Below are 21,766 nucleotides of genomic sequence, written 5' to 3'. Positions count from 1 at the left end.
AGTTTTGGTAATGAATTTAAAATTCTTAAAATTTTTCCCTATTTTGTGTGAAATCTTTAGGCTAATTCTGCATCTTTACCTGAATTTTTTTCTTCAGATTGTATTGATGTTTCTCACAACTAATGTCATTGGATTCTTTTAGAGCAAGAAAAATTAGCATCATTATTACATGCTACAAAGCACTGTACATTTATTACATACATGTAAGTATTGTCTTGCTGTAGGTCTGGTTTACAGGAATGTGGAAGCTTTCCTGTTAAACTTTGAAAGCAAAATAGGAGATCTGTAGTTCACTACTCTTCAGTACTGTTGTGCAGAAAACCTATTTCAGATATTGTTCCTTAACCCTGCTGTGCAGTCCTGCATGCTATTCTCATAATGGTTCAAGCAACAACCCTTAATGTGGCCTTCAACTCGCACAATAAATCACTGCTTACCATCATGATGTCCAATAATGTAAGTATCTAGCTTTATCATATAGCTGCCCTCATTTGTTTCAGAATCCTATGTCTTTGTGTATCATATGTCTTAAATATTAATATTTTAAAATTGCATCTTTTTGATAATATTATTTGTTTAATGTCAGTTTTTTATGAGTAAAAACTAACTCACTGTTTCTAAAAATTGCAGTTCGTCGAAATAAAAGGAAGCGTTTTCAAGAAGTTTGAGAAGAACAATCTTTTTCAAATGTCAAATAGTGGTATGTATAGCAGTGCTGATCAGGAGAAAATGTGAGAGAGTCTGTTTATTTAATTCATTAATGTATTTAATATAATCAATGTATTTAATATTATTCTTACTCTAAACATTTTACCTTGGTGAATTTGAGTGTTCTGACTTGCATTCCTCATCATCCATTTTACTCATTGGTTCAGTAGGATGAAACTGAGATCCACTTCAAGGAACACTTAGTCCTTTTATGGCAAGTTTTTATTTGAGGTGCTAAAACAGCCTGCTGGCTTTGTGCTGAAATGCCCGTGTATCCAAGTGATCAAGCCTTCTGTTTTCAAAAAATTGACTTTATAGTGTGCTGTATTGACACAGAGATCTCAGAATGCATATTGTTAGGTGGCTGTGAGGGTGGATCTTGAAATACCTCCCCCCAACCCTAAAACAAACAAAAAAAATCCCAAACAAATAAAACATCAAATCAACAAAAAACCAGTGCAACAAAGTAGCTGATATATGAGGGGCATACCAGAGATTACTCTAATTTGTGATGTGTTCCCAAGATATTAGGTAGAAGGTACTTAAGAAGCGTGCTTCTGGCACTTCTTAACTGTGTTGCTGCTTAGGATGAATTTTGGGCACTTTTACTCAGCGTGTCTCATGAGTAAAAGCTGGTCAGGTACCCTTTGATGGAGATTCTTCCTAATACTGATATCAGCCATTTGAAATATTTATTGAATTCTTGATTTTAAAGCCAGTAGGAATGGTTGCACTTTAAGGCTCTGCTAGAGCTTCTTTGCTTGTACTGGTTTTGTAGAATCTCAGAATGCCCTGGACTGGAAGGGATCTCAAAGATTGTCTCATTCCAACCCCAGCCATGGGCAGGGTCACCTTCCACTAGACCAGGTTGCTCAGAGCCCCATGCACCTTGGTCCCCTTCTCCAGAGGGGGGACATCCACAGCTGCTTTGGGCAACCTGTGCCAGTGCCTCAGCACCCTCACAGTGAAGAATTCCTTCAGTATATCTGATTGGAATTTCCCCACTTTCATTTATACAGATGAGCACAGAAAATAGAACATATTCTTTTCATTACAGCCCGAAGTTTTTAAACCAGATAACTCAAATATGCAATAGGTTAAAAAATAGCTACTTATTTAAAAACAGATTATTCATATTTTTGTATCATAAGTTAAATTTTCAATAGGCTTACATCAGGTTTTGAGTTCTGACTATTGATATGACCTCTGTCTAGTTCATCTGCAAACTTCAATATTACGTGCAAATATTCTGTAATTCTGTGGATGAAAGACTACTTATGTAAAACCTTAAATATATCACAGAGAATTATATAACAGAAAATTAACACTTAATTTTAATCTTAAACCTCCCCAAAAAGATCTTCCCAGATAGGTTGATAATGTTTATTCTGTGATAATAGTATTATTTTCAGTTCCAAGATCTAGTTAATTATATTTTTAAAATCAGACATATTTAATTTTACAGTGAGAATGCTAAAAATGAAATTTACCTAACTATTGACAGAAAACCTAGATAAGGTTTATTATTAGTGCAGAAAATAGTTATAACTATGCATCTAGCTCTCCTGCCTAAAGGTGTGGCCTCTTTCATGTTGAAATAAGCAAGGGACTGATATTAGAAATTGCTAGCAATTTCCTCCATAAAAACAAAAGGGTATCAATATTTTATTGCTGGACATTATTATTGAAGACCCATAATAGCAGAACCAGGTCATCCTTTATCAGTTGATGGAAGAAGTATTGCCATTCAAGAAGTATTGTGGGGATGGAAGCAGTGAGTACATACATAGAAGAGTGCACAAAACAAGCTAATCTATTCCTTTCAAACAGATCACTTTTCCTGGAACACCTTTCAGTATGGTTGTAAATAACAGTGTTTTTCTTCTCAGAGATAAATAACTGACAGATTTTTAGTAGAGCTTTTCACCTCTTTTGAACTTGAACAGATTTACTGCATCACAGCCTCAGTAAGGATGGAAGAGTTTTGTTTCAATTCATGTATTCTGATCACTTTAGTGTCCCTTAAATGTTTTATTTCATGCAGCTGAAATGGTGGTGCATCTTTTGATGGTGTATCTTTATGATGGTGGTGGCATGGTATGCCAGTACTTCATCCTATCCTGGAACTGAGGCTAGTCTGCTCCTGTCAGCTGAGCTTCCAGTTAGCCTTTGGAGTGTCTTGTGTGTCCTAGAACACACTGTGCTCAAACTGCATGCCTGGGCTGAACTAAACTAAATCTAGGCACTCCCATATATTCCCCACCTTTCTCTGCTTCTTTCAGTAATTTTCTGAGGTCTGCAATCATCTGTAGGGTAATGGTGGCAGCAGTAGCTGATGAAGCTTGGACACACTGAATGGATTCACCTTTTCTGGGCTCAGCTCAAAGTATTACTGTTATTGAACAGTATTTAAATAGTATTTAAATGTTTTCAACTCAGTGTAAATGTACCGATTAATACACAGTAGGTAAATAATTTGAGGGGAATAATAGGAGTCTCACAGAGGCATCTGAGGAATTTCTCATGAGTAGGTGAAACTTTCTTCTTATTTAGCATGTTAATCAAAAGAAAAATATGACATAGCAGAAAAGAAAAGCAATGACCACAAGAGTAGATATTGTGTTCAACAGAAGTTACTACAACTAAAACTCAAAAGCAAGTTTTCTTGTGAATAAAAGTGTGAGAACAGAAATGAACTGTGCAAGCTGTACTTTCTAAGAAATGCCCTGTATCACACATTGAAATACCTTGCAGAGCCCTGCCTGGCTCAAGCTTCTACATAGTATGACATCAGGATAGGAAGGGCCACCAAGCTACTGGAAATTGTGAAATCATTTTCACTTGGCATTGTGCTCAGCACCAGTTGGTGGATAGCAAGCTGATGTGTAGCTGTATTATTTTTCTCAGTGTTTACATTTCTGGACTTAATGGAGTCAGTGATCCTTCTCACCTTTGTATGGCTATTTGAAATTCTACTGTAACTGCTAATCCACTAAAACTTCAGGATTAAAATAACTCTGAATCATCTACATAAAAATAAATTGAACAGGACATGAAATACACATAAGTTAATTGTTATCTAATAAAACTAAACCTGTTATCTTGTAGGGGCAGATCAACAAAGACCTCGGGGCTTCTATAGCTGCTTTACACTGCAGCTACAGAATCTGGGACTTCAACCATGCTATTCCCAGAGCTTTGATTTGTCAGCTGCAGCAAAACTACTTTTGCATTGTCACCCTGACTTTTACAAGGAAATTTATGTACACCCAGGCAATCTAAACACTGCAGCCATTGGAAAGCACTTCTATACAGAAAGCCTTTTATTTGTTGTATCAGAAAGGAATATTTCCCTAAATTTAAATAGTATATTCTCTTTTTGAAATAGTTATCTGTAAACTAATTTTGTAGGGTCAGTATTAGAGAACAAGGAGACCAAATTATAAAGAGAAGTTCTTTCATCATTGTTGAAAGCCCAGTGTGCTGCCTTCCTTTATGCTTTTAAATGTCTTATTTTAATTTCAAGCTGTGCTCTAAATAGAATTTTTTCACAAAAGTCAATTGTACCTCATACAAAGAAGTGCATTAGATGTAGTGCATTAGGTTATTTCCTTCAGTTCGTTATTAGGCCTGACTCTTCCTTGTTTTTTAAATCTCCTGTCTCAAAAATTTAACATATTTATTCTAAAGTTTTAGGAACTTCAGTTTTCTTCTTTATAATTCTGTACTTTTTCTTCTCTCTTCTTTGTTCCAAATTTATCAGTCTCTGACTTTGATCTCAATACTGAATAGCCTTTATTTTTACCTTTGGTCTTTGAAATTTTAACTGCTTTCTTGTGTGGCTTTGGGTTTCTTTAATACCATTATTCTAATCAAGTTGTTTATTTTAAGGATGAGGGATTTGGGGGCAGGACTGTGTTTGAGATTGGTGTGTCCTTGATGGTTCCTTGTTCAGTGATTGATCCTTTCTTGTGCTCTGGTCACTTGTTAAGAGGTAGTTGGCACTACGGCTGTTTAGGAGTTGCTGAGATGTAAACCAAGAGATCTTCTTTCACTTCTTACATGCTACAATTTATAACTAGCTTTTGATCTAAACATATAAACAGTGGGATTAGCATGATAATTTTTTTTTTCTTTCTGGTTTGGAAATCCTGCATAATGTGTCAGGAAATCTGGAAGGAAATAGCTGTGTGTTCTAAAGACTATTTACCCTACTTCAGGATCTCTGTTCCTGGGCTCTCACTATGATGCAGCCCAGGACACATTTGGCTCTCAGGGCTGTGAGCAGCGTTGCCAGCTTGTGCCCAGCCTCTCATCCACCAGAACCCCCAAGTCCTTCTCAACAGGGCTGGTTTGATCTGTTCATCCCCAGCCTGTGTTGGTACCTGGAGCTGCCCCAGCCCAGATGCAGCACCTTGCACTTGGTCTCATCACACCTCTTGAGACTCCCATGGGTCCAGTTCTTGAGCTTGTCCAGGTCCTTCTGGATGACATCCTACCCTTCTGGTGTGGCAACCTCAGCACTTAGTCATCTGCAGTTTTGCTGAGGGTGCACTCAATTCCTTCATCTGTGTTGTTAGTGAAGATACTAAATAACCCTGGTCCCAATATGGACCCTTGAGGAGCAGCACCTGCCACTGATATCCATCCAGATTTCATGCACAATATGTCATCAGCACTGTGCATGGCATGTGCTGACAAGAGACTGGTCAAGGGAATAAATACATCTGAATTAGTGCTACATGTCAGGTTTTTAACACTTCGACTCATAAACACTGAGAAAGCAAGCTTCTTAATCATGTCCTTGTGGAGGTAGCTGAAGACCATTTAAAATGTCTTTGGCCTGACATTTTGACTCTCATTTAACCCTGACTTATAATGGCAAGGATTATTGAAGCTATACTGTATCCTGACAGAAAAACAGTTATGTGCTATGCTTATCATATATATTTAGTGGAATACATGCAAAAGTGAGTTGAAATGGCTTATATCAATGTTACTAAGCATTGTCACTATGGAGAATGAAGAGATCACTTTTGTTTCCACTTTACTCTTTGTTATGCTGAAGCAGAATAGAATGATTGCCTCCTGCTACTACCTGTGCTATCTGTAACTAATCACTAACACTGGTGGTTTGTCACTGTTTTGCCAAATTAACAATTGCATTGATATACTTTACCTTTGTTGTTCTTAAGAGCGTGAGCAAGTGTGGAGCCAGGGATTTAGCTTCACTTGTTCTGTAGTTCACCACATCATCCAAGAAGTGGCAATACATTGTAGAGGAAAATCCCCTCACCAATTTAAAAAAAACAGATGAACATATACAACATCAAATTAGTTCATAATAAATGATGAAACATTACTGTACATATTTTGTATTCTGGAATTTTAATTAATATTTAGGACTGATTACCAGTGGTTGTTTTGGATATCCTGAAGCCTTTTTTGTCCTTGTCCGTGAGGGTGAGAAATGAAATGAATTTTTGATTTGTTTGAGTTTGCTGTTGAAGCTGCTGTAAAGTGCCCTGTCTGCCTTGCTTGCAACTCTGACAGTTGATGAGAGGGATGAGAATGAAGAGCAGCAGCCACAGTTATTCCTTTCCCTCCTAACAGCCTTGAACAGCTGTGGCAGAGGAGATAACAGATTAGAAGGGAGGCCACTGAGAACATGGGAAATAAGCAGAGGGGGGAAATAGGTATCAGCCTGTCACCCAGTCTCAGAAATTAGTGGAAGAAAAATTGGTATTATTACAGCATTATAAGAAGAAATTTAAAGTCCAAAATGTCCTTTCTCAATTTAATCCTGTTGACTGGTGAGCTAACATATACCAAGCAGGTAATAAATGTCTGGAGGATTAGCTTGAGACATGCTTTAATGTTAGGCCTGAATTAATGTCCTTGCTTCCCACTTGAGAATATCTCTCTGTACAGGCCTCCATGGGACTGGAAAAAATGAAGATGAGATCTGTGTTTGTTCTTCATTGCTGGCCAGTGGTGTGTCATGGCAGTGTGGGAAATAGAAGATAAAACTATTTTGAAATTCAGTGCAAAAGTCTGAAAACTCGGTGGTTATTTCCAAGTCACTAATGGGCATGATAAAGCATATAGATCAATGAGTGCTTGACTGCATTTTCATCCATTTGTGACAGCGTCAAGTGGTGCCTTGTCACTAGGTTTTTCAGACAATACTCTGTTCTGGTCATTTGGGCAGTATTTTGTGAATTCAGAAGCATAGAAGAATGCACTTCACTTGTTGGAGTGTTATTGGCAGGAAATGAGGAAATTATCATTAGGTTTTACTTAAGTCCTTTTTTCTGCTCTAAGTTTATTGTGCTAAAATATTTCCTTTTTCTCCCCCCCTCCCCATATATATGCCATTCATTCTATTTTAAAAGCTTGTGCTTCCTCTGTCCCTTCCCCGGGGAGAGGAAGGGACATACTGACAAATGAATTTATGATACTGTGCATGAAATCTCATTCTTCTTGAATTCTGTGTGCTTTTTCTTTCCTTCTCCTGGAGGATTTCTTCTATTATTTTTGCTCAATTTTTCAGAGCTGCCAGTATTTCCAAACTTCTATTCTAAAGTGAGGGATATTATTATACTGTAGTAACTGCAGCCACAAGCACTGCTGGTGACCTGTAGTCAGTAATAGATGATGGAAACTGTTGACACAAAAGTCAAATTTTTTTTTGTCCAGCTTAATCCTTGTGTGTTCTTCTGAACATTTATATTTCTTGTTTCCCAAAATCAGTAGGTAGAACCCCACAGAATGTTGGAGGTGCTTAAGAAAATGAACCCTTGGGCCCACAAAGAAATTACTTTTCTGGTTATTGGCAGGTGTGGCAAGCAATGAGTGTCTTCACAGATTTTCTCAGTGGCTCTATCTTCTAAAAAGACTTTTTTGGACTTCCTAAATTGTGATGACATTATGTTTTAGGTTTTACCCTGCTTTTTAGTAATACAGTTTCAGGAGGGTGTTTTTTAGTAAGCTAAAAATTGTGATGCTTCCTGAAACAAGCTCTGGAAACAGAATACCAAGGTGGAGTAAAAGACTGCCTTGTCTGGGGGGCAAGGCATAGGACTTTGTCCCAAATTAGATTGCTCTGGTGCTATGGTGCTTACAATTTTGATAATTCTGCTGACATATCCTGCTGTTCCTTTTTAAGAGGGCAGTGTGAAAGACTGTGAAAGATGTAACAGTTGTCTTCAAACATTTTTTCTTCCTTTCACTGAACCCAATATACAGCAATTTGGATATCTTTGATCTTGCTAATAGCTTGCTAATAGCTTGAAAGGACAGATTGGTACATTCTCTTCATTTTAGTAACAGGAAGTGCTGGTTCTTTTTGAATCACAGAAGGAATGCACAGACTTTGTCAAGAAGAATGATGATTTTATTAATGTATTAGAAGAGGTGATAGTAAGTCACAATTCCCTTCTGCTGCTGGGAACTCCGAGGTGGAGTTCACATTGGACAGAACAGTTCACAACCTACTGGGAAAATGCTCTCCATGGTGTGGTTCCCAGCATTTCCCCTACCCCTTAAATCCAGTTAAATAATTTGTGGAAAATGTTATCTAATCCAAGAATTAATAGATGATGGAACCTCAGAATGAGTAGATATCTTTGTATGCAAATAAATGTTCCTTTGGAGCTGACAGATTTTGTGGTTTTTTTAATCCAGATATAAAGGAGAGGTTCACTAATTACGTGCTGCTACTAATTGTATGTCTAAGAAATATGGAACAGTTCTCATGGAATCCAGGTGAGTAAACTAGAAGAAAAAATTCTGTGCTATCAAGAGCTGTATTTCTTACTTCTTCCTCCAATCTGAAAGAGAAGAGTAATCAATACATTGAATTAACAAATCCTAATTTTATCAAATACGTTAGATTCTTATTTTTCTATTATTAGTATTCTTCTAAGAATGACAGTGTTCCTTCTGCTAGAAATATCTATTGTTATGCTATAAACATGTGTAGTTATCTTTCAAGCAGTGTCTGGAACAATTTATTCCCAGCCCTTTCCTTTCCTTTGAATATGCTGTGAATGAAGGATCTCCAGAAAGTAGATAATGAGATTGAAATGTGATAAAGATTATGTTAAAATACAATTCTTAATCTAACATTGATTATACTGAAGATTTTAATGACATATTAAATAAATATTGTGTAAAATAACAATTTCATTGTTTTAATAATTTTGACCCCTGCTCTGTGTAGTATATTTTGCCTGAATCTTACCAGTCTACCTGAATTTTACCTTAAGCATCTAAAACTGCAGATGCTTTGTCTATGTCTTACACATACTGAACACATTGTATCTAGTACTTACAAAGGTTATCTTCCTACTAGAGGTAGAGGTTTACAAAGTGAAAAGTTTAGAGCCTGATCCTAACTGTGGTGTGATAGTGCAGCATTGATAAGTTTTTAGGACAGCAATGGAATAAGCAAGAATTTGCACACTGCATGCTCAGTGATATGTCAACTTACATATTCTTCAGACTCATGAGGATTTTTCATTGTTGAATAGAATTGTTATAATTCTTTTTGTATGCTGACATTAAATTAAATGGCCTAACTTGTTTCTTCACAACCTTCAGATCACTTTTGGGTGTTATTCCCGGATGTTTGCATGGTGGTTGCTTCAGAAATTGCAGTGGATATTGTGAAACATGCCTTTATAACAAAATTCAATGACATCACGGCAGATGTAGGTATCCTGTTTGGAATGCTGGGTGCTATTTTAAATTGTATTTAATTTTGCTAATTTTTTTTTTAATATTAATTTTTTTCCAGTGAAGAAAATGTAAAAATTGTTATTTTCATATGTTTGATATCAATTGGGAAAGCTTGCTAGTTTCCTGATACAATATACTTTTGAGGACCTTTTTAATGTGTAACTAACATCTCTACTAAATTAATAGCTCCAGATCCATAAATTATTGCAAGTTTTGTATAACAGCTCACATAATAGCTACAATTCACATTACTGGCAGATCATTTTGTGAAGTGATTTAAACTGAAAGAAAGTTACTTGTTCTATAGTCTAGACAGAGCTTGTAGCCTTCCCTAACAAAATGGACTGTAGGTTAAAATTCAGGCTTTTGGAAAAACACATTTTATTAGGCTGCTTTACCTCTATTATTGCATGTATGTTAAAAGTGGAATCTGAAATCAGAGATCTTTTTTTCCCCACTGTCCCTAGAGCACTAATAGGAAGTAGGTTATGTTAGTTTCCCACTCCTGAAATTTCTTAGGCCGCATATATTATCCAGTCCTTCTTTTAAAGCAGTGGATGAGGTTGCTTCTTGTGTGTTGCAGCATTACACATGGGCCATTTGTGTTCCACACTGTGAATTCAAACACACTCAATAAATTTGTGAAGATATGAGCTAGTGTCTTTTCACTATTAAAACCACTTCTCAGAAAATGAGATCAGGACTTGTGAGGTGCTTTCTTTTTCAGCATCTCTAAAGTAACTGTGAGGTGTAGAAACAAGTGTAATAGATGCACTTAATAAGCTCCCTTATGCCTGAGGCATTTATGCATGCCCTACTTTTGTATAGAGAGCATGGAAAAGAGCAGTAATGAAGCCATGGTAGCCAAAAATGTGGCATGCTTCAGAGTGCTGAAACAGCTGGAGGATGGGGGTAGTCATTGGCAATTTTGCAAGGTTTATTAAATAAACTTTGTGGGGTTTGTGTATGAAGCTCTAAAGATTTATGGTTGCTACATCAGACTTTTCCCAGAATTTTTAACACCTGCAGTGCAAGTTGTCCTGCCACTTATCTTTAAGATAGATGCTTTTCTTTCTTAATATGCTGAACTGTTTTAAAGAGAAGGAAAAAATTAATTCATCTTCAGATGCAGTTTGATTTTTGCATACGATCATTTGCTTAGTGTATAAGAAAGCTGTCTCATTTGTTTGATTTGATACCAGGGCTAGCTTTCCTGTAGCTTAAAAGCAGTTGTGAACTGTGGGGGGGAAAAACTAAATGTGATTAATGTGATTTCTTTTATTTCATGTTTCTCATGATCCTAAAATTCAGTAACTTTATGAAGTCTCATTCAATTCCTAAAGCATAGCATAGTGTTGTTTGTTGTCTATATATATATGCAAATTACTTTACTGCAGAAATAGAGGTTCATCTCTTGAAGAGTGCCATTAGCCCTCAGAAAAACTGGCTTTGAGTCTTTCAGCAAATGCATAAGTTCATAATACTTTATGGAAATACTTTATTAATATCTGTGTTGCTTTTATAACATGTGATAACAAATTAATCACACATCTGATGTGCTGGATTTTTTCCAGGTCTACAGTGAATACAGAGCCAGTCTTGCATTTGACCTTGTTAGCAGTCGACAGAAAAATGTAAGCCTGAAAATAAAATGCTCTTTCCTGTATTAACTAAGACAATTGTTACAAGGAGGATGTTGGAACAAACACTTAAAGAAATACATACAGTACTGTTACACTCCTGCAGCGCTGAAACTCTGCTCTGCTTTCTTTAATAAGAGATAACAGGAATGTTTCTTTATGATTTATATTATATCCAGTTGTTCAGGTCAGTTTGAGCTTCATTTAATATACTGCTGAGTAATCTCTTCCAAATATACTTACAGTAAGGGGACAGTTGTAACAACCTCACATTTTTGACATACATGGAAGTAAGTAAACTTAACAGGGTAATTTCATATTACTGTTCTTTTCATGGTATTTTAACTGTGTTGGGTTAAAGCACAGTATTCATTAGGAATTTATGTTTCTTTACAGATAGAGTGAGTGCACAGATGTTTAGAGATGTTTGTACTGTGCATATTACTGTCGTGGCATGGGTATTTATAGAACACACAGACCACTTGTTTTTAGTTAGTACCATTTTTTGGAAAGCTGTTTACTGCACACCTTTCATGGATGAGGACTAGGTTTGACTTGTTAACATTTCACTCCTTGGTGCTTTAGAAGTGTGCTGTAACTATAAATGGACTTCTTTACTATGATTTCTGTAGTTTTCTTGGGCTTGTTTCTTGGGCTGTTGTGAGGAATACAGTACTTAAACCTTATAAAGAAGCTAGACACCGACAGCTACAAATAATAATAATAATAATAATAATAATAATAATAATAATAATAATAATAATAGTTGTTGTTATTATTTCTTAGTAATAAAAACCTCAGTTGATAAGTTTTGAAAATTCCATTACTTTTCCTAAGGATCATCTGTGAGAAATAAAATAGCATCATTTAGGCACTGACTTTGGTGTGATGTTCAATACTGCAGGCAAACTGTCATGTGAAGTACTTGTGTTTTGAGTACAAATGTAAAAACATTTTCAGAATAATTTTAACGCGGTTATCTTAAGGTTAATTATAGATGTTTGTAGAATGATTTAAAATTGCTAGTGTGGTGGATAATTGTTCTTTTATCCCTGTAACAGGTTTTTCTATAGAGAATTTGAGGATCAGTCAAATTAATACAAAATGTCTCTAAGCTGGTAATAATGTACAGATGAAATATCATAGTGGCTTTGGATTCAGTGTCCTAGTTGCTCTCAGTTTAGACATTTGTATTATACTCCAGTTGCTCTTGATTTAGGGCATTGAAGCTAATCTTACTGGTCATGGTAGTATTTATTACATTTTTGTCTGAGAGTGCAGCTATCTCCATTTGAATTCCAAAATGTGAATAGGTACACTTTATACCAGTATAGTGTTTGTTAACAGAGCTTTATTCTTATCTGGAGGGTGTGCCAAGCTAAAATAAGCTCATTCCTTTGCATAAATAGTTCATTATTCTTCCTCTTCTTTTCCTAGGCATATACAGATTATAGTGATTCAGTTTCCAGAAGAATGGGTTTCATTCCTCTTCCACTGGCTGTTTTAGTAAGTAGTATCATTCCTATCAGTTTTCTGTCAATAAAATCTCACTTTGAGAATGTGTCCCTCTGAAATAGCTGGCTGGATGTTTTGAGGATGAAATTATCATCTGAAGTAACTGAAGTTATGCTGAAAGGATGAGTTAACACTCAGTATAACTTGTATCACATACTACTCATGGCTTCACAAATGCCTTAGTGTTTCCCAGCCTTTCATAGAAAATCAAATATATATTAATTTTGTAGAATTTGTAGGAACTTGAATTGTACCAGTGGAATTAAACTAAATCTGCATTTACTAAACATGTATTCCTTTTGGCAGTTATCCTATTCATTCATTTGGAATAGTCAAAGCAGCTGGTTGCCAGAAGGTTAGCAGTAGTGCAGCAGTTTATTGAGGTTTTTCATAGGAGTCCTTGTGACTGTCCCTATAATGATGCTTCATGACTCAATATTCTTTTGCATGGGGCACTGAGCTCCTGTTGAGTATATCACTCTGAAATAGTTGACTTTGTTACACATGCACATTGCTATAAAATGAATGACTTAATTAATGAAACTCTGTCCATGTGCTGTCCTGAATTAACTATTGCAGAATGTTGTCTCTAAGTAGCTGTCCCAACTTTCCCCCTACACACATAAGATACACACATACAGACAAGCAGTAGTTATAATGCTGGGGATCTGTACATGCTTTGTCAGCAAATATGTTTTTTTCCACTTCTTACTTTACTTGAAAGTCAGTGTTAAGGAAACATTGTCAAACTCTGGTTTTGGAAAGTTGCAACTAAGTGCTGGTATAATACTCATTCCAATCAAGATCTGGAGTAGTTAGTACTGCCAAGGGGAGCATTAGACTAAATTTCTGTTAATGTAAATGTTTCTAATTTTTCTTGAATTTTCTTATTCACCAAATAAGAAATGTCTGTTACAACGTTCTGTTAATAACTGTGTGCTAAATTTTAACTTTTATCCTTAAAACAGCTCATCAGAGTCGTAACAAGCTCAATAAAAGTACAAGGAATCTTAGCTTATGTTTGTGTTGTGCTGTTCTACTGTGGGTAAGTAAATCCACACAATTGAAAAGTATTCACTATTATTTGATTACATATGTGCAAGAAGTTTCTGTTGATATGTCTGGATGTAAGGATAAACAGAATTTATATTCAGTAGAACAAAAATGTAAAACCCTTATGCTCATAATCTGAAATTGACAGTGCAGATTTGTCCCTGAGTACTGTGACTACATTGGGAGTTTATAGCCCTCAATAACTTCAGTAATGGAAATAACTCATTGCAAAAAGACTGAGACAATCTGAGAGACAAGCACCATACTTCTGTGTATAAAGGGAAATTGAATTCCAAGGAATGAAGTTTTCTGTAAAAAGACCAAAAGATTCAATAAGTGAACAAAAGCAAGCAGTTCAAGTGCTCTGAGCAGATAATGAATTCTTCTCTCAGGTAGTTAAATGCAAGGTTTACTTTGGTCTAGGAAACTACTGTTAAAAAAAATAAATGCAAGGCTCACATTTCCTGGGAAGGGGGGGTCATTAAGTAATCTTAGTTAAGGAATACAATGTTCAATGGCAGTTCATTTCCCATACCAAATGTGTGTGATTATTCCTTCAGCATCCCTTCACTGCCAAGTCAGTTTATACTTACCTTACCTTTAACTTCTCACCAGTTGATAGGTATTTCTAGACTGCATAAGTGTACTTTACATCCAGTTTAGTCTGCCTGTCTTGAGACACTTGCTGTGTACTGTCTGTAATTTCTAGGAAAGCTGTATACTGCACTGTCATTGTTTGCTGTCTCTCAAAATTGATGACAAGCAATGAAGTGTTTCAAGTTGTTGACAGAAGAACCTGCCTGCAGTGTTGTGGGAGTGCTTCTTCCAGTGTCCTGCCAAGTTGTGTTTTAAGTGAAGGCAGCAAGGCTTGAGAAGCATAAGACTGCTAAGGCTGAGGCAGTGGTTCAGCAGGAAGAGAGGAGACCATGCTGGAAGGGAGGAGGCTACTGTTCTACAATACCTTGTGAAAAGAGCAGGATTACTACTACTACTACAGGATTACTATTACATTCTTAATTAATAGGTAGACTGTTATCTCTAATCTGACACTAATCTGCAAAAAATGGAGCTCAATCAGGAGTGTTTTGTCTACATCAGTGTAGGGACACATCTGTTCAGTGTCAGATAACTAAGACTTTGAGATACTGCATATAGGCTAAATAGTAAAATTTTAGCCACATTCCTCTGTACCATACTTTGACTTTTTCCCCAGCATACTTCATGCTGTGCCCATGTTCTCCCTAAAGCTAGCTTTGTATTCAAAGCACTCTGCCCTGATCATCACATTCAAGCTGTGGTACATCAAGGTCAGCACTTTCATCCTGCTCAGTGGTTTTTCCTTTTTCCCAGTATGTGTAAATATTTTCCTACCTCTACCATTCCACTGCTGCAACCTAGGATTTTTCACTCTCTGTGGCTTGGGGAATGGAGGGCAGAAGGAAGTAATGTGATTAACATGAAGTGTTAAATGCTGCTTTTTAAAGACATAGGTCACAAAAATAAATACATTTTGGTCTATTTTGTCCTCATTGAAAAGTGAGAAGAAATTTTTACTCTTGCTGTGATCTCAGACTTGGAGCTAGCTCACCTCCTGTATCTTTCAAATAATTTTTATTCTGAACATAAATTTCAGCTTTTCATCAGATGTTAGACTATATATAGAATACAAACATAATAGCATAGATATGTGAGAAATGGCATGGTAAAATCTGAAGCAGTTAGCTGGGCAAAGAATTGAGCCTATACTATGGATGGATTAATTTTGTATTGTCTATTAAAAACTCTAGTTAAACTTTAATCATAGTTAAAGAGTCTTGCCAAAAACCCATGAGTTTTCTTTTGCTAGAATTTTGAACAACTTCAAACTTCCATTGTTAGAAATTTGAGCCTGAGATAGGCTGGCAGAAAAGAATAAAGGAGAATTGCTAGAAATGCTTGCATAATTTTCTGTGAGAAGCTGGAACTGATACAGGGAAGTGGTGATTTATGGCCTTTTCAACTTCTGATCTCATTAAATTAGAGTCAAACTATGCTGTGGAAACCTGTTCTCTCAGAACAAAAAACACGTTACATAAGAAGCATAAGAAAAACACCTCTAAAGCATTAAAAATGAAGGAAGCCTTCTCAACTGTCTGAAATAAAATCTGTCCCAATAATATAATAAAATTGAGGAGAAGCACAGCTTTCAAATGATATAAAATGATATCTTCTTTGTGGTTGCTTGGATACTAAAATGTCACTTTCTCCTGAGTACTGAAAGTGGTGTGCTCTGCACATTCTTCCATTTCTCTTTTGAAATAGAATAAACTTACTTTTTCCCTTAAAAGTATAGAGTAGTTTATTTTTTTGTTTGACAAGTTCTGATTGCATTTACACAGAGAGATAGGGGAGCTGCTGCTGGAGTGTGCCTGAGTCACTTTATGATGAAACAGTTAGACCTGCTCCATGGGTCTGTGAATGCTCATTTCAAGCTGTCTTTTTAGTCTTTTAATGATGTACATGATAAACAGACTTCAGAGAGTAGAGAATGAATTTAGAGTCTGCATTTGGTTCACTCATTTGCATAGAGAATATTTCATTCATCTTGCAGAGAACAGATCACTCTGTCCTTGTTGTTCTGCAATGAGCCTTCACTCCCTGGAGTGGACATTGCTCTATGAGTCAAGTGTTGCTAATAATGAAAATCAGATTTTGCAAAACTTAGTCGAATGGTAAAAAAGCACTTGATGGTAGATGAGGCTTTCCCTTTCTTCAAACAAGGAGACAGGTGGGAAGGGGAGTCAGTGATGTTTGTGCTGCATTTTAGTCACAGTAGAAAAAGAATCTGCCATCACTTGGACTGTGCTATGATGGTAATGCAGTGCTACCTCTTTGGATTTGTTGAGTTTTATGGACTGTCTCCTATGATGTGAAAAAAGACTTTTCATGATTAGCCTGTAGTTTATAAAAGCTAGATATAGGACTTGGCAGTGCTGGGCTCATGACTGGACTCAATGAGCTTGGAAATCTTTTCCAACCTTTATGATTCCATGGTTCTGTGTTTGCTGTGTTGTGGTTCCTAATCTACTAGAGATCCTTGGCTGGGCACACTTAATTTGGGTACATTTATTTTGGACTTGCAGTGTTGAGGGCACTTTTTAATTTTGTGTTTAAATATTTAATGTCTTAAATGGCTGCTTAATTGTCCTTGTAGTCCTTTAGTTAAATAATAAAACTTGCCGTTTTTTCTAGATGCTTTCTGGAAGAAAAAGAAAATAAAGCATTGAATCTGAAACAAATTGTTAGGAAACCTTTTGATCTTGATATTGAAAGGATTTAACTTGTTAGCTAATCCTTCTAAGACAGCATTTAGCATATGTAATTATTTTCATATGAATAATTGCAGTATGAATAATATGCAATTATTTTAATGTGCTAATGCAAATATGTAAACTATTTTTTTTCCAGGTTAATATCTCTCAAGGTCCTTAACAGCATTGTACTGCTGGGGAAATCATGTCAATATGTAAAGGAAGCAAAAATGGAGGAGAAATTATTCAATCCTATCCTGACTGCCACCCCAGGGAAGCCAGCTGGCAAACAGCAAGGCACATTTAAATCTACCCAAGGTAAGGCCAGCTGCCTTGATTTGTTTTTCAGTGAAAATTTTTCAGACTAAATTTGATATTAAACCAGATGCATGACAGTATTTGCTGGCCAAACCCTGTTGCTGGACCCTAATTGTGCCATAGCACAGCTATGAATACAAGTCTGCAAATATAGTAGAATTTTTTGCTTTTAGTTCATGCATCTTCTTTAGGTAATAAATTCTCATATCTCTGATAAGATGTCACTGTGATATGTGGAGGTGATAGAAACAATGGAATAGAAGCATGCTTTTGTTTTAAAATCATAACCTTAGAATGGTATGGTTTGGTTTGGGTTGGAAGGAACCTTTAAAGACCATCTAGTCCAACCCCCTTTGCTGTGTCACTGTGCAAGTGAATATTTACACATCATCTGTGGCAGTGCTTAAGCTCAGTAGGGAAGCAATCTGTATTTCTCATGGAAATCAAAGTAAAACATGGTAGATTTATGCATAGGTGTAGTTAATTGTAGTTGTCATGAGCACATAATGGAAAGCTTTATGAAATCCAGATAGGAATTTCAGTGGGTCTCTACCCTATTTCCAGTCTGTGCAGCACAATTTCCTCTTACAGGTCCTCAGCATCAGCAGTTAATTTATAATGGGAATATGGCAGTATTGTGTTTGTGTGACACATTATAGAAGGAAACAGAAACCTTCATTGTTCCTGTCAACTGAATTGGATTGCATCTTCCTGTGGGAAAAGCTCAATGAGAGCCTTAGAGAACCTAACAGTGGGGCTTTTATTGTGTTCACTCCATGGCTTGCCAACAACTCGAGCAGCTTGAAATGCAAGGTGCTCGTTAGTCGTCAGAGTGTCTGGCCAGCAAGGGGAGAGTTAAGAATCTGTCAGTGTTTGGCTTAACCTCTGTATCTCATATGTGTCAGATCACATCAGGCACAAACTTGGTGCAAATGTTTACTTTTAGGTTCATACAACTGCTTTGCATTCATGATGAAAGAATGTGATCTGAATTGTTCTGAATTCATATTTGCAGTCAATTTTGCATTTCATTAGAGTACTATAATGATGATAATGTTTTAATTAAACATTCTATTACTGCATTTGTAAGTTGTTCTTACTTACATTGAGCTTTTAACTTACAGTATATAAATCCTGAAGACTCTTTTGAGCTGAAGTAGCAGGGATGCTTATTTTCTCCAGCAGAAAGCTTTTGAGCAAAAAGTAGCAACCAAAAAGCTTTTATGGATTTTATTCAGAGTATTCCTGGCTTCCAGTGGTGATGGGAAAAGCTCAATTTTACAGTTTTTTGGGGATTTTATGTTTTTTAATACCTCTTTTTTACTAGAATTCTTGATTACATGAAAGAATGATTTTACCTTTCCCAGCTTTTGCCTTATTACTGCTGGATGGACTCTGCAGTGTTAGTCTCTGTGCCCTACTTACCAGGGTTTTACAATACAGTCTCTCAACCCATCTCTTCTTAGAATGAGGGTAAGGGAATTAATTAATCTGGTCTCCTTTCTGCCAGCTTATAGTTTAAGTCAGTTAATTTCCTAAAGAGTTTTCACTTTGTCCACAAAACCAGTTGAATTTTTGAATAATAAAATTCTAAACTTGCTCTTGAAGGATGAAAGCTCTAATTACTCGTAATCATTTATAGGCTGACCAGCTACATCTGGAAGCTGCTGAGGTAGAAAATATTTATGCTTGTAACCAAGTTCTAGAATTAAAATACTTGTCTCCTTTTTCAATGCAAGTTTAGTACCTTTAATTTCTGTAAGATTGTAGAGGGCAACTCATGTCCCTCCAAGTAGTAGATGGCATACTGTGGATAGATGCTCTGCAGAAATAATTTGGTAGTAATTTGGATAATGCTGCCATTCTGACAGGTAACATTTCCTTGGGCTGGTCTGCAGTACTCTCCACATCAGTCAGATTTTTTCAGACTCCTTTAGAAACAATAGCTCAGTCTTTACTGAGGAGGAGATATTTTTTTTTCTTATCTTTTTTCTTCTTTCCTTGTGATTCGCTTGTGCATTTTAATTCTTTAAATGTTTTAACAAAATATGGAAAAAATACATGGATATAACTGACCAATATCCTAGGTTAATTAAGCCAGTGTTTATTTCCACTGAAGTAAGAGACAGGAATAAAAATAGACATCTTTAATAGCACTGCTTTAAAAGCCAGTGCATAGCAGTGCATGAGTCATTTATTAGCTATCCCTGGAGAAGGCAGGTTTATTGTACTTATCAAGAGGATTAGGCACATCTACTTCCTGCTACAGAGATTCCTTTTGTTCATTTCAGTAGCAAACATTTGTGTGATTCACACAAGGACTGTCAGAAATCTTTTTGCTTAAGCCAACAAAAATAAGCATGTATGTCCTAACTTCTGCTGCTTATTCTCTGGCTGATTATTTAAACTTCTGTAGAATTTGTTTTTTCTGTCTATTTATTTTCTATATGATTTCTAAATCAAAAAAGGAAATCTCTTAGCATAAAGCTAAAAAGAGGTAGTGGCTTCCAGAAAGCATTTTTCTGCTGTTCTGCTGACTTGCTGCAGCACACTTTTTCAGGATAGCTTTGGACAAATCTGGAAGTTGCACATTGTATCGATATGTCTGTGTTAAATTCATTATTATCTTTGTAACTACCTTCTGTTCCCACAGGAATTTCCACAGATGAAAACGGTTCTACATCAGTTACCAATCAACCAGTGCATCAGAAGGAGAATATGCCATCTTTACTTGTAACAAGCAATTCTGATCAATTTCTGACAACTCCTGATGGAGAAGAAAAAGATATAAGCCAAGACAGCTCAGAATTAAAACACAGGTCTGCAAAGAAAGACTTGTTGGAGATAGACAGGTTTACTATTTGTGGAAACAGAATTGACTAAGAATTTATTTTTTTTGAAATCTATGTGCTAAGGATACTGAGCTGTTGGGACAGCAGATGCTACCAGAATGGACAGTTGCCAAAAGGCAAATAAATATTTATTTAAAAACTTAAATTATTAATGGCAAAAAAGTTATTAATTTCTTTCTACAAGTAACTTGGCTTGGTATCTGGTCAGGTCAAGGAAGTGATCTTTAACTTGCCTCTTGGAAAATGTGGTGGATCGTGAGTCTCTAGCCTGGTGGCAGAGCTGCAGTATCACTTTTCTGGAACACAGACTGGAAAAAAGCATAACCCTGTTCTGCATTATGCAACCATGCTTCCAGAACACTATTTGTCATGAAGGTTCCTCCAGTGTAAGGATATTCCTGGAAATGTTTGGTGACTTGACCGGAAGCTTGCCTATCCAGTTACCGTGTTTTATTAAACATCTGCAAGCAGAATTCCAAACTCGTGCTTATATCAACAAACACATAAAGCATTGGTACATAAAACAGTAAGTCAAGACAGTTATTCTTGTCAACAAAAATATTTTCAAGATGTATCTTGAAAATCTTGTAATCAGAATAAAATTTTGCCTTTAAGTGAAAGACTTACTGCTTAGTATTTTATCTGAATACTAAACACCAAGGAAAGATCACAGTAATGAAGGTTCTGCTTAACTGGGCAAATATGAAGCATATTCATTTCATGTGTTGTGTGTCCTGCAAGGCAAATTATTTAGAATTTTTTTTTAAAAGCTGAGGATTTTTTGTTGCTGTAGGAAAAAATATTAAGGGGCACTTCTAATGTTAAAGAACAGGAGTGTTAATTGCAGCAAGCAAGTGTTGTGTTGGAACTGTAGGTGTGGCATTAACACAGCAGTAAAGAACATTGCACTGCATTTTGCATATAACTGTTAGGAGAATGACATCTGTGTATTAACTTGCCTGAGAACATGCCTATAAAAGCTCACACTGACAATCAAACCATAATTATCCATTCAATGTAATTGATTGGTTGTAGTCAAACTTAAGTAGATGGACTAGATCTATAAAGAGCATTTAAGCATTACAATGCATCTTAATTTCTGTGTGAGATGCAGAGTTCGGAGGGTTGACAAAAGAAGTTTTGGAATCCTCAGACCAAGAGTGGATTAAATTCGAGCTCAAAACATAGGCTGGAGAGTTTTATCAGAAGAGACCCCTTAGTTAATGATAAATTCTTCATATGTTGTTAAAACACAGCATTAGCTTCCAAAATGCCTTTCAGACATTCAAGTAAACACCAATTTTACTTTCCAAGGGAAGGTATCATAAAAGTACTTCAGTACTGAACAAATGAAGACAATTTGCTCTTTGCTAATTTTCATAATTTGTCAGAATGGGAAAGCCAAAGTTTCTTTGCTGTAGGAACATGTGAAAGTTTAATGTATCTGCTAATCCCTGAGACTTGCAGGACTACAGTAATATAGCAGATGGAGGCAGTTGGACAGAGTTGTGTGTCTGAGCAGACTGATAATGAGAGAACTCTGCTGTACAGTTTGGGGTTGGCTGCTCTGGTGGGAACTCCCTGCCGCAGCCTCTCCTCTCCCATAAGAGTAGTGGGAGTAATGGCCAAAATCTGTCGTTATGTTTAG

General features: G+C 36.2%; 1 protein-coding gene across 2 annotated transcripts in view; it reads left to right on the top strand.

Annotated features, from left to right (window-relative positions):
• The window catches only part of TAPT1 (transmembrane anterior posterior transformation 1), a 47,831-nt gene extending 27,093 nt beyond the window's left edge, over positions 1–20,738 (top strand). For both annotated transcript variants that reach the window (XM_063157673.1, XM_063157672.1), the window contains 9 exons: positions 359–456; positions 631–700; positions 8,395–8,475; positions 9,313–9,422; positions 11,025–11,084; positions 12,528–12,596; positions 13,574–13,650; positions 17,106–17,266; positions 19,920–20,738. In XM_063157673.1, the coding sequence (XP_063013743.1) occupies positions 359–456; positions 631–700; positions 8,395–8,475; positions 9,313–9,422; positions 11,025–11,084; positions 12,528–12,596; positions 13,574–13,650; positions 17,106–17,266; positions 19,920–20,149 (956 nt within the window). In that variant the 3' untranslated portion in view covers positions 20,150–20,738. The remainder of the gene's footprint in view (positions 1–358; positions 457–630; positions 701–8,394; positions 8,476–9,312; positions 9,423–11,024; positions 11,085–12,527; positions 12,597–13,573; positions 13,651–17,105; positions 17,267–19,919) is intronic.
• The last annotated feature ends 1,028 nt before the right edge of the window (positions 20,739–21,766 follow it).

This window comes from Melospiza melodia, chromosome 5, assembly GCF_035770615.1.
Source record: "Melospiza melodia melodia isolate bMelMel2 chromosome 5, bMelMel2.pri, whole genome shotgun sequence".
Lineage (NCBI taxonomy): Eukaryota > Metazoa > Chordata > Aves > Passeriformes > Passerellidae > Melospiza > Melospiza melodia.
The sequence above is the reverse complement of the archived record's forward strand: the minus strand, read 5'-3'. Positions and strand labels throughout refer to the sequence as shown.